The sequence below is a fragment of the Streptopelia decaocto genome (genome assembly GCF_964273445.1).
Source record: "Streptopelia decaocto genome assembly, contig: HAP1_SCAFFOLD_272, whole genome shotgun sequence".
Lineage (NCBI taxonomy): Eukaryota > Metazoa > Chordata > Aves > Columbiformes > Columbidae > Streptopelia > Streptopelia decaocto.
The window spans coordinates 35,012-45,684 of NW_028115499.1; the positions used below are offsets into that span (position 1 = coordinate 35,012).

At 51.6% G+C, this 10,673-nt stretch overlaps 1 protein-coding gene across 2 annotated transcripts; it reads right to left on the minus strand.

Annotated features, from left to right (window-relative positions):
* Positions 1 to 3,053: 3,053 nt before the first annotated feature.
* On the minus strand, positions 3,054 to 10,673 carry LOC309452724 (uncharacterized protein). Of its 2 annotated transcripts, XM_082077374.1 has the most exons (17): positions 9,907 to 10,673; positions 9,488 to 9,661; positions 9,303 to 9,409; positions 8,670 to 8,804; positions 8,013 to 8,161; positions 7,781 to 7,857; positions 7,422 to 7,524; positions 7,260 to 7,327; positions 7,050 to 7,127; positions 6,052 to 6,204; positions 5,733 to 5,902; positions 5,439 to 5,532; positions 4,711 to 4,823; positions 4,149 to 4,290; positions 3,743 to 3,791; positions 3,528 to 3,668; positions 3,054 to 3,242 (listed from the first exon to the last, which is right to left on the minus strand). In XM_082077374.1, the coding sequence occupies exons 1-17, from the start codon at positions 10,036 to 10,038 to the stop codon at positions 3,145 to 3,147; spliced, it is 1,983 nt and encodes a 660-aa protein (XP_081933500.1). In that variant the 5' UTR covers positions 10,039 to 10,673; the 3' UTR covers positions 3,054 to 3,144. The 2 variants fall into 2 exon arrangements, with proteins under 2 accessions (XP_081933500.1, XP_081933501.1); XM_082077375.1 differs by lacking the exon at positions 3,054 to 3,242 and having other exon boundaries at positions 3,541 to 3,794.

Here is a 10,673-nt window from a genome sequence, read left to right on the forward strand (position 1 = left end):
CCCTCTTTTGCCCCTCCCTCTCCCCCCTTCCCACTAAGGACAGGCGATCGGGAGGGAAAGAAGGACAGAGAGAAGAGAGTTGGAAAAATTAAAAATGTTTTACTAATGCTGCTAATAAGAATAGAGAAAATAATACAAAATATACAAAACCTATATTGAAAGTCTCAGCACCTGCAGAGCTGGCACCTGAAGCCCTGGATTGGACTCTGCAGCCAACCGGAGCTGGATTCAGTCTCTCACTAGGCCTCGGTTCGCAGGGACGACTAGCTAGGTCCTCTCCTAACGTCGGCCATAAGCAGAAGGGAAAAGGGGCGAGATCCTCGTCATTTCCCACTTTTATATGAAATATTCACGTGAATGGAATGTTATACACTGTTGCTCAGTTTCTTAGTCACCGGTTTCTCGTTGCCCCTCTCGCGAGATGTCCATCTGTCCTTATCAATAAGTTTGCATTCCATTGCTATGTTTACCAAAACATGTATCTGGTTCTCCAGAAAAACACAGCTAATATGAAGGCTTTAGCTGACAGGCAAATTCACTAAAAGCGAAACTTGTTTTTTAACAAAACCAGGACAGAGTTAGAAATCAAGATTCCCTTGAATAACTCTATGGCTGTTCTTCACTGGTAGCCAGCATCTCTGGGCAACCAAGATGGCAACAACATTCTCAGACACCAAGTCATGTTCTAATGAGAGTCACAATGTAGGAGTTTAGATAACCACTCTCAGCCTTGGCACAGAGTACCTATCACACGAAGAATAAAAACCAGTGTTTACCAATGTTCAGTACAACCAAGTGCCTCCTGTTTCATGGCTGTGAATTAAAGAATGTTTGTTCCATCGTCTCCCTCAACCGGTCCTCATCAGACTTGTTCTCCAGGCCCCTCACCAGCTTCGTCACCCTCCTCTGCACTCTCTCTAGTACTTCAATGCACTTCTTAGGATGAGGGGCCCAAAACTGACCACAGGATTCAAGGTGCGGCCTCACCAGTGCCGAGTACAGTGGCACAATCACTTTTCTAGTCCTACTGGCCACACAATTCCTGATACGAGTCAGGATGCTGTTGGCCTTTTGGCCACCTGGGCACACTGCTGGCTCATGTTCAGCCGGCTGTCAATCAACACCCCCAAGACATTTTCCACCACGCAGTTTCTAGACACTCTTCCCTGAGCCCGTAGAGCTGCCTGGCAGCTTGTGACTTAAGTGGCAGAACAACACTTCCACCCAAGGTGGTGTCATCCGCAAACTTACTAAGGGTGCACTCAGTTGCCTTATCCAGATCATTGTTAAAGACATTAAACAGAACTGGTCCCAATCCTGAGCCCTGGGGAACACCACTTGTGACCGGCCGCCGACTGGATTTGGCTCCGTTCACCACAACTCTTAGGGTCCAGCCCTCCAGCCAGTTCTTTATCCATTGCAGAGTACACCCATCCAGGCCATGAGCTGCCAGCTTCTCCAGGAGAAGGCTGTGGGATACTGTGTCAAAGGCCTTACTGAAGTCTAAATACACAACAACACAGCCTTTCCCTCATCCACTAGGTCGGTCACTTTGTCATAGAAGGAGATCAGGCTGATCGAACAGGACCTGCCTTTCATAAACCCATGCTGACTGGGCCTGACCGCACAGTTCTCTTGTACGTGTCAGAAGCAGAAGAGAGGAGGCCTCGTCCTTTCCTACCCAACCTGTGCTGTACTGCCGACTCCTGCACGCTGTGCCCACCCTTGAGGGCACGCCGAGAACATTTGGATACCCACCACCTCACATTTCTAGGTCTTACAAGTTCGGGCTTCAAATTTCAAGATGTTTCCTGCTAAAGGCTGGTGCTGGGAAGCAGCCTGGGAATTCCCAGGATGATTGTTTTGGATACAGTTGGAAGTCATCAGCCCAGCAAGCTGGGGTATATATTTTCCACAGCTGTGATGTATTCAGAGTGAAACCTTTGAGTTACTAAATCTGTGGAGCTTATTATTCTCCTGGCAACTGAGAGGGAGAGAGGGAACAGATCCTTGCTTGGCTAGGAGGCTAAAACAGCTGCAAGTCTAAAGGTTCTCCCTTCAGGTGGAGTTCGCGAAGGATGTACCAAAGCGCGTACTTTGAGGTGGGTGGACAGTGGCAGATTTAAATGGCACTTGAGGTTGCTCATGCAAATCCCACAGTCAATGCTGGGTTATGCCAGGGAAGGCCCACGTCAGTGGGAGAGATCAGAGTTGCGTGTGTCAGCTGGGAAACGCCCAGCAGGAGTTTCCTCCCAGAGTCCTGCTGAGCTTTGAACCCCACCCTCCGCTCCCAAACAGACCAGGGCCCACACACCAGAGTCAGTGATGGTTCTTGCTTCCAACCGAATTTCAGCGTGGAGTCCAGGAAGGGGAGCGCTTTGCTGCACGTGGTGTCCCCAGCTGCCAGCAGGACCATGACCGTGACCACGCTCAGCCCACAAAGGATCGCAGAGCCCCTGGAGACATCTCTTTGCTGAAGAGCCAAAACCAGGTCAGGCCCTTTCCTTTCCTTTTGTTTCTGAGTCACTTGAATCCATTTCATTTCCCTGACACCGCTCTCTCATCACCCTCACAAGAGAAAAGTGTTTCCCTTTGGCTGAGGTGCCATTCCCCCGTCCCAGCTTGTGCCCACTTCTTCGCACCTTCCCCCTCGGCGGGCAACAAATCCATCAGATCGCTCTGGGAACTGCAAAGCTTCCATGGCTACCAGAAGCTCAACCCCCACCTTCTGCCCAGACCACCAGGAGGATTGCTCTAGGATGGCAGGAAGAGCCCGATAACTGATTATTAGCAGTAGCTCAGCGCAAGTCCCCGACCTGAGTACAACCATGTCTCAGGCCTCCTCAGAGGAAAAGGACACAGATGTGTGTTCCCTCTTGGAGGCGCCTGCACGACTGATATTCCGTCAGAGCAACCACAGAGAGAGACATGCTAAGTGCCTGCATGGGTTGAGAGCCTGAGTGAGCCTTCAAAGATAGGACTGTCCTCATCCAAACCCGCGAGGTCCCAAGCACTCCAATGGGGCAGCAAAACCAAGACACGGACTAGACGACACAATTTATTAAATAGCACACTGCAAGAATACAGCTGGCACCAGATGCAGGGCAATGGCTGCACAAGATGGAATGTCAAGGTCTGCAGGCTTCATTCCTCTCTCTTGTGACCACTCTGGTTTCGGGCACCGGTGCTTCCTCTGCTCTGGCATCTTGTCACGGCTGATGGTGCTGGAGGCTCAGCAGTGGCTGGGGAAGGGTTAGTGTGGGGTGTTAGTTTATACAGCAGGCTGGGCCAAAGGTGGCACTGGAAACTGGATGCTGGAAGTACAGCACTAATGTGCAGATCCAGATCCAGAAAACCAAACACTCAGATGTGTCAACAACAAAGCTACAGCATGTGGGCTACAGCCACAAGTGCAAAAATTGCGTTCCGTGGAGATAGGGATCAACCTCTTGTGGTTTTTGCCTTATTTCTTGTCCAGCTCTTCCTCCCATCTCTCTTTTAGAATGCTTTACTTGGCTGTGACCTACCACAGGAGTCCCGAATGACTTCTGAGGCTAAGCCCAGGTTCCGGACTGGTTGATCCTGAGTCCCACGCAAAGCGGAAAATCTTCTCACAGGTCCTGGGTTTATCTTGCCTGCTGCATGTGCTGTTGCAACTGCACCTCCAGCTGTTGGGAAATGTCACCAACTTGTAGGTGGCAAACCAAAAGCAAGTCAAAGAGAGAGCTCTAAAGTCACTCACTTCTGTGCAAATCCGGAAGGTGGGAGGCCATTGAGACTGCTTTTGTCACCTGCTGACAGAGCATTCAAAAGTATTAAAATCTCGTGGTATGATGATGGTGACCCTCTCTGCTCTTCTCACTTGGGGCCCCGGGACTGCGTCCTGCTTGGAGAGGCCATTGAGCTCCGCAGCCCTGCTGGGACTCCTGGCTCATGGTTTTTAGCCATCAGGGTAACTACATCTGTGTTCCTCAATGTCATCACCATCCACTGCTACAACAGCAGCAGGAGCATCAAGAGAATTCAATCAATTGCAAAATACAGCTAACAGATAATTAGCAACATGGAAAAAAGTATAGGACGAGAATCATTCAGGATCCAGCAGAAAAAAGAATCACCTCCAATCCACTAAACAAACCAGAGCTCACCTTTCTTCTTTGTTTACCAACTTGCTTGGCCACCTCAGAACAGCTGTTCTTCAGGTCTCTCTGGAAACTGGGCTGGTACTCTCTCTTCCTCGCTGTATATTCCATCAGCTTTGTCTGAGATGCCTCCAGAAGCGTCTCCAAGCTGCGCAGCAAATTAGTAAGGAAAGCATGAAACAAAGCAAAAGTCGGTATTTTTCACCTCCTCTTAGGTGAGCGGCACAGCCATGGCTTCCTTCGTCTGTCTGTAACGCACTTGACAGGCCAGGAATTGCTGAGAGCAACCAGTGCTCCAGTACCACACATCCCTTGGAGGGCCTGAAGTCTACTTGCACAGAGGAAGAAAAGATTTCCTTCCCTCCCAGGAGAACAGCAGGCAGCTTGCATTTGAGAGGCCTTGTGTAGCTTTCTAAAACCATGGACTTATGCAAAGAAGCACCTTATAAGATGGAATGTGAGGCTTGAATTTGCTCCCAAGTGGTTAGTATGTGCTATTACATTAGAGTTCAGCAGTGCTTGACTATTACTCAACGTGCTGGTTTTTTAAAGCACTAAAAAGCCATACCCGCTAGGTTCTTCCTCCAGGGTGCCATTACTTGTCTGTGTTTCCTCCAGAAGCGCTTCCAATTGGCGTTTCTTCTCAGCCGGCTTCTTCAATTCCTTGCTTTCGCTCCCACGCTGTGAAAATAGCAGAGATACATCACCCACAGAGCACAGGAACAGATCTCCATGCAGAAGGTGCAGACAGATTCTCATCTTTGGAGGTCTTCTGATTGCATTATGGGCCCACATCTTGTGGCCAAGGAACCCATAGTCCCTAAAACAGGAAGGGCACCAGAGCAGAGGCAACTGAAGAACTCCTGTCACAGTCCGATGACGCCAGTCAGGCCTTTGGGATGAAGCGCTCGGCACCACCAGAGCCCAAGGAACGTCTGCAGCTGAAGGTACCAAATGCCTCTACAGCACGACTGTCTGAAGTGCTGCCTGGGGTCTCAACCTCACAAGTGTTCTAAAGCAGAAAATACCGAAGCCAGCCCCTGACTGCCAAGTCCTTCACAAAGACGGCATTAGCTGGGACTGAAGTAGGACTGGCTATAGTCTCATGGGACAACTCTCAAGGCCAGAAAGCTGTGGAATGGGGCAGCAGGACTTGGAGGGCAGCCTGTAGTCAGCAGAACAGAGGAAATTATCTCTCCCAGGCTCTCTGGGAAAACCTCTTCTTCAAACTTCCCCACCTGAACATGGAACTTGTCTCTGGGAGCTCGTGAAAAGGGAAGGTTTTGACTAGCTTACTGAGGCAGAGGCTCGCAGCTCTTTCCGAAGGGCTTCCATGGTGTTGGCTTGTTGCCGGGCTGTGGCTTCCAGCTTGGCCATTCCGACTTGGAGCCTAAAAAAGAAGGACAGGTCTTATCACAGAAGTCCACAAGAGCACAAATCCCAAAGGAAGAGTGTGATAGAACCTCATCTGAAACAAAAGCATCTTTGAAAACCATGTGGTATTATCTTGCTGGCATGCACAAAGGCAGTCCAGTTGTTTTCCCACAATCGCAGAAAGCAAAGCCTTGCCCTGCTGTGTGACTTCCTTACTGTTGCATGCGTTCTTCCAGCTCTGGGAGAGCTGCAGTTCCAGAAGAGGTGACCAGAAGGCTCCGCAGGTTCTCAGAAGCTGTTAGCTCCCTCTCCTTATTCTTTATGGCACTCTCCAGGGCCTCGGCATAACACTCGGTCCGGATCAGCCGTTCTTGCAGTTCCTGCAGCTGTCAAACCAAAGCAAGAATCCGCAGTAGTCGGCTTAGGCTTGATAAAAAGGAGTGGACCCCCAACTAAGGCTCCGTTCCTCACTCTGGTTTGCAACAGAAAAGGCCTGGGTCCCTGCCAAGAGGCAAGAGACAGGCTTTCTCCCTACCTGAGCTTTAGAACGGTTCAGTTCCTTCTGCAGCTGCAGTTTCTGTTCCTGCAGGTCCCTGCTGGAGCGCTTCTCGACTTCAAGTGAAACTTCTGCTCTGGAGCAGTTTCTGAGAGCGCTGACAAGCTCCTCCCGCAGCCACCTGATGCATCCCTAAAGAAATGGTGTTCCATGAGCAGGGAGCAGTCAGTAAGAAGATGACAACAGGACGCATGCTTTTAGTCATGGGATCATATCATTGGACTGATCTTCAGCATGGCCAGCAGGTGGAGGGAGGTGATTCTCCCCTTCTGCTCTGCTCTGCTCTTGTGAGCCCCACCTGGACTACTGCCTCCAGCTCGTGGGTCCCCAGCACAAGGAAGACACGGGCCTGTTCGAGTGGGTCCAGAGGAGGGCCACAGAAATGACCAGAGGGTTGGAACAAGGGTGGTGGGACACTGGAGCAGGCTGCCCAGAGAAGTTGTGGGTGCCCCATCCCTGGAATCGTTCAAAGTCAGGCTGGGCAGGGCTTTGAGCAAGCTGACCTAGTGGAAGATGACCCTGCCCATAGCAGGGCTTTGGACTAAATGATCTTTAGAGGACCTGTCCAACCCAAACCATTCTAAGCTTCTATGACTCAGTGAATTCAAAGACGAGAGATTTTGGCCACCACCAGCAGGCACCTGCCGGCACCTTTCTCAGCTGAGCACATCCAAACGACCGGCAGCTCATCAGGATGCTTTCTCTTTCCTAATACACGGAAAACGCTTCCGTATTTTCCTCCTCCAAACAGAGGCTGAGAGACTGTGCCACTGACTTTTTCCTAACCGTACGTTTTCCCTCTTCATGCAGCACCTGTGCTTCACAATGGGAACAAAAAGGGATCCAAAATAGGCTTCAGGTCCTGATTCAAAAACTGCCTCTTTGCAGCACTCCAAAAGGAACCCAGTAGCAAGAACAGGTCTCCTTAAGCTGACAGGCTTGATTTACAGATATGTGCATCAGGCCCCAAGAGTCACCTGAGTGTCGCCTTGACCATCAGTTTGTGTTGAAGCCTCCTTCTTGAGCGGAAGCTCTTCTCTCTCCAGTGCAAAAACCTGAGCGAGCAAGAACACAGACCGACAGACAGTGATGAGAGGAATCCGCAGCAACACTGCAGCATCACACTGCCTTCCAGCAGCTGGGCTTAACAAGTGCAACAATTCTGTTAGCTCAGGAAGACAAAGTACCTCATCCAAAGAAGAGAAGTCAAACTCTTCTTCTTCTTCTTGCGCTTCACCTGCTGCTGGCAACACACCTACAAAGCGATAAGAAGCGCCACGCTGCTGTGAGTGCTTATTTCACTCTGCTTTTCCCCAGCCGCTTCACTCCAGAGAAGCTTAGGAAATTACCAATGTGATGCTCCTCTGCAACAGGCTGCGCACACGCTCCTTGTTGGTTTGCATCATGAGGCGGCATGAGAGCTGACACTTCCTCTGGACCTTCAGAATCAGTCTGTGGAAATTAAGACATGCGTTAGAACTGGCACAAACTGCTTCTGGACCCGTCTCCATTCCTGGAGGTATTCAGGGGACGTGGAGATGTATTGCTAAGGGACATGGTTCAGTTCTGGACTTGGCAGTGCCAGCTGTGCAGCTGGACTCGATGATCTCAAGGGTCTATTTTGACCGAAGAGATGCTGGCATTCCAAGCCTGTGTCGGAAGCAGAAGGAAAAGAGCTCAAAAGTAAGCAAGCCCAGTTGGGCCCCACCTTCAGAGAAGTTAGGTCTAAATCAGACAGGGAGTCACATTCCTCCTCTTGCTGTGCTCCAGCTTCTGGCAAGACACCTTCAAAGGAGAGAAGAGGCACAATGCAGTCCTGAGTGCTTGTTTAACTCTGTCTTTTCCCATCCCCCAGGCCCTGCATTTAACAAAGGGTTCTCATTGTCCTTAAGGCCTCAGCGATTTGTCCTCATCACCTCCTCCATGCTGAGGGATCCTACCTGCTCCAGTCTGCACAGGTGCTCCCATGGGAGGGGCAGCAGTTGTCCCAGAGCAAGAGATCTCAGGTACTGCGGGACCTCCTGTGCCTCCTACAGAGCGTTCTCCTGTTCTTTTACAGTTTTTGTATTCCTCCAGTGTCTTTACAACTCTACATAGAAAAAGGAAGGAAATGAACTCAGTGATCTTATCCCCACTCTTGCATCCTCTTTCTGCTGGAAGTGCAACAGCCATTCATGAGCCATCCTACACATCTTCAGAGCCAGGTCTAAATGGCAACACACACACACACACACACACCACTCATGGCACTACTACTGCAGACTGGGGAGCAAAGCTGCCCACAAGAGGAGGAAAACCACTGAAGATTTTAATGCATCAGGGATATCGGTTGGATCCCCTCTGAAACAAAAGGCAGGTAGTTGCTAGTCAGTTGGGTGGAGCTTGGCAGCACGCAGGTGAATTCCCAGACAGAGCTGTGGAGGGAAGTTTTCCTCAGCTTGCAAATCCACTCTTGACACGGAAAGAGATGCATCAGAAGATGTCACTGAGCCCAGCTTCAACAAAGGTCTCAACACCCCATTCAAGCAAAAAGGGCTGCACATCAACACAGACATGCTGACAATGCAGCTGCTCTAACAAGGATGTAAAGCACTTACTCAGGCTTAAACTGACGGTGATAATCCAAAACTGCACGGCCATACTTGTTTCGATGAAAAAGATCAACACCATGCTGAAGAAGAAGCCGTAGTACATTCACATTCCCAGCATAAGCGGCAATCTCAAGAGTGGTCCTAAAGCATCCAAGAAACCATAGGAAATACATCAGCTTCTGCAGACATTGCCTTGCCATTACTTGAGTCCTTCTTTGCTCCTCAAACAATCATTTCCCCTCCTACAGGCAGAGCAAAATTACAGCAGAACACGTGGATGCGTCAGACACTTGAGGGTGGTGGGACCTCGGGAGGTCTCCAGGCCAAGCGTCTCCCCGGAGCAGACTCGGGGAGGTGTGTGTGCGTGTGTGTCTGTGTTTCTGTGTGCACGTGTGTGCACGCTCACGCGCACGTGTGTGCGTGCTGGCACTACAGCCAACACTTGCTTGCAGTCCCCAGTGCAGAGATCATCCCCCGAGGTAAGAGAGCAGCCGAGTGCGGGTCTGCTCTCACAGGGGCACAGAAGGAGCTCCTTCTGGACAGCTCCTGGTTCTTTTTCAAAGCTCATTCCTATGGCTCCCATCAAGCCAGCCTGAACAATGCTCAGGAGTCCCATGCACACTTTTGATGAGAATTCACCTTTCATGCAGATCTCGAGTGTGCACATCAGCTCCTTTTTGAATGAGGAACTCAACCATCTCTTCGTGGCGTTGGAGGATGGCAAGGGCAAGAGGAGTGTATCCCAACTGAAAGGAGAAACCATCTCCCTTAGAAGAACACAGGAAAGGCTGGGGAAGAGAAGCCTTACCGAAGCCCAAGCTTACCGCATTCTTAGCCTCAATCTGGGCATTGTGCTCGAGTAAGAGCTCCACCATCGCTTTGCTGGGCACGATGGCAGCCACGTGAAGGGCAGTGTTGCCGCCAGCACCTTTGCGGTCAGGGTCGGCACCGTGCTCCAGCAGAGCAGTCACGCAGTCTTTGTGCTCGTGCTCTACTGCCTGGAAACAAGCCACAAAGGAGAAGTAACTTCCGACACGTACCTTTTTCTCTGTCAGAGCTCCTGCATCTTCCCAACACGGGAAAGTACGAGTGCCTTCACAGATTAGGCAACATATGCCCCTTCCCCACTGACTGCAACATACCTGCTTCTATGCAGGCCTACGTAAAGAGTCACGCAAGCCAGGTATGGCTCAGTGCATAATCGACAAGCCCCACGTACGACAGCGTAACATATTCCACGTACCAGCATCAGTGGTGTTTTCCGAAACATTGCATGAGGGTTGAGCTGGCACCGCTTTCCTGCCAGAAAGCGAACGACATCTGCATGGCCGTTCGCACAAGCAAGATGCAGAGGCGTCCTAGAAATTAAATACATCCAGTTAGCACAGACAAGACGGCTGAAGACATCGTTTCAGGCTGTGGGGCCAACCACCTAGGGGCACAAGGCTCAACTGCCAAAAAAGAAGCCAAAAGCAAGCTTTCTGGTGCCAGAGCGCATCCGCTGGCTCCTGTCCCAGCTGGGGCGGGCCTCCGGTAAGGGCAGCGCTGCAGAGCCGGCCTGTCCCTAGGGTGCTTGCCATCGTGTGGGGCTTCGCCGGCTCTTCCAGCCAGAGCACGTGTGTCTTCGCTATGGGCACTGCCCGCCTCTTACTGCTTGTTGGCATCCCGCGAGTTGATGTAGCATCTCTTCCGCCACCAGCGCTGCTGCAGCCAGGCCAGGTCGCCACGGGCGGCCGCGCCGTGCAGCCCGCCCCGGCCCTTCTCCCGGAGCTCCGAGGCCCCGGCGGTGCTGGGCGCGGAAGCGCCGTCAGACGGCGGCCGCTCCCGCACCCTCCCGAGCAGTGCCATGAAGCTCTGCATGGTGCGGGGGACACGAGGGCACGGCCCGCTCCGGGATGAGCTGCCGCAGGAGTCGCCCGGCGGACTCTGACGAGCCCCGGAGACCAAGGGGAGTGGGCGCGGAGAGGGCAAGAGAAGCCCAGAACCGAGCCCCTGGCGGACAAGGGTAGA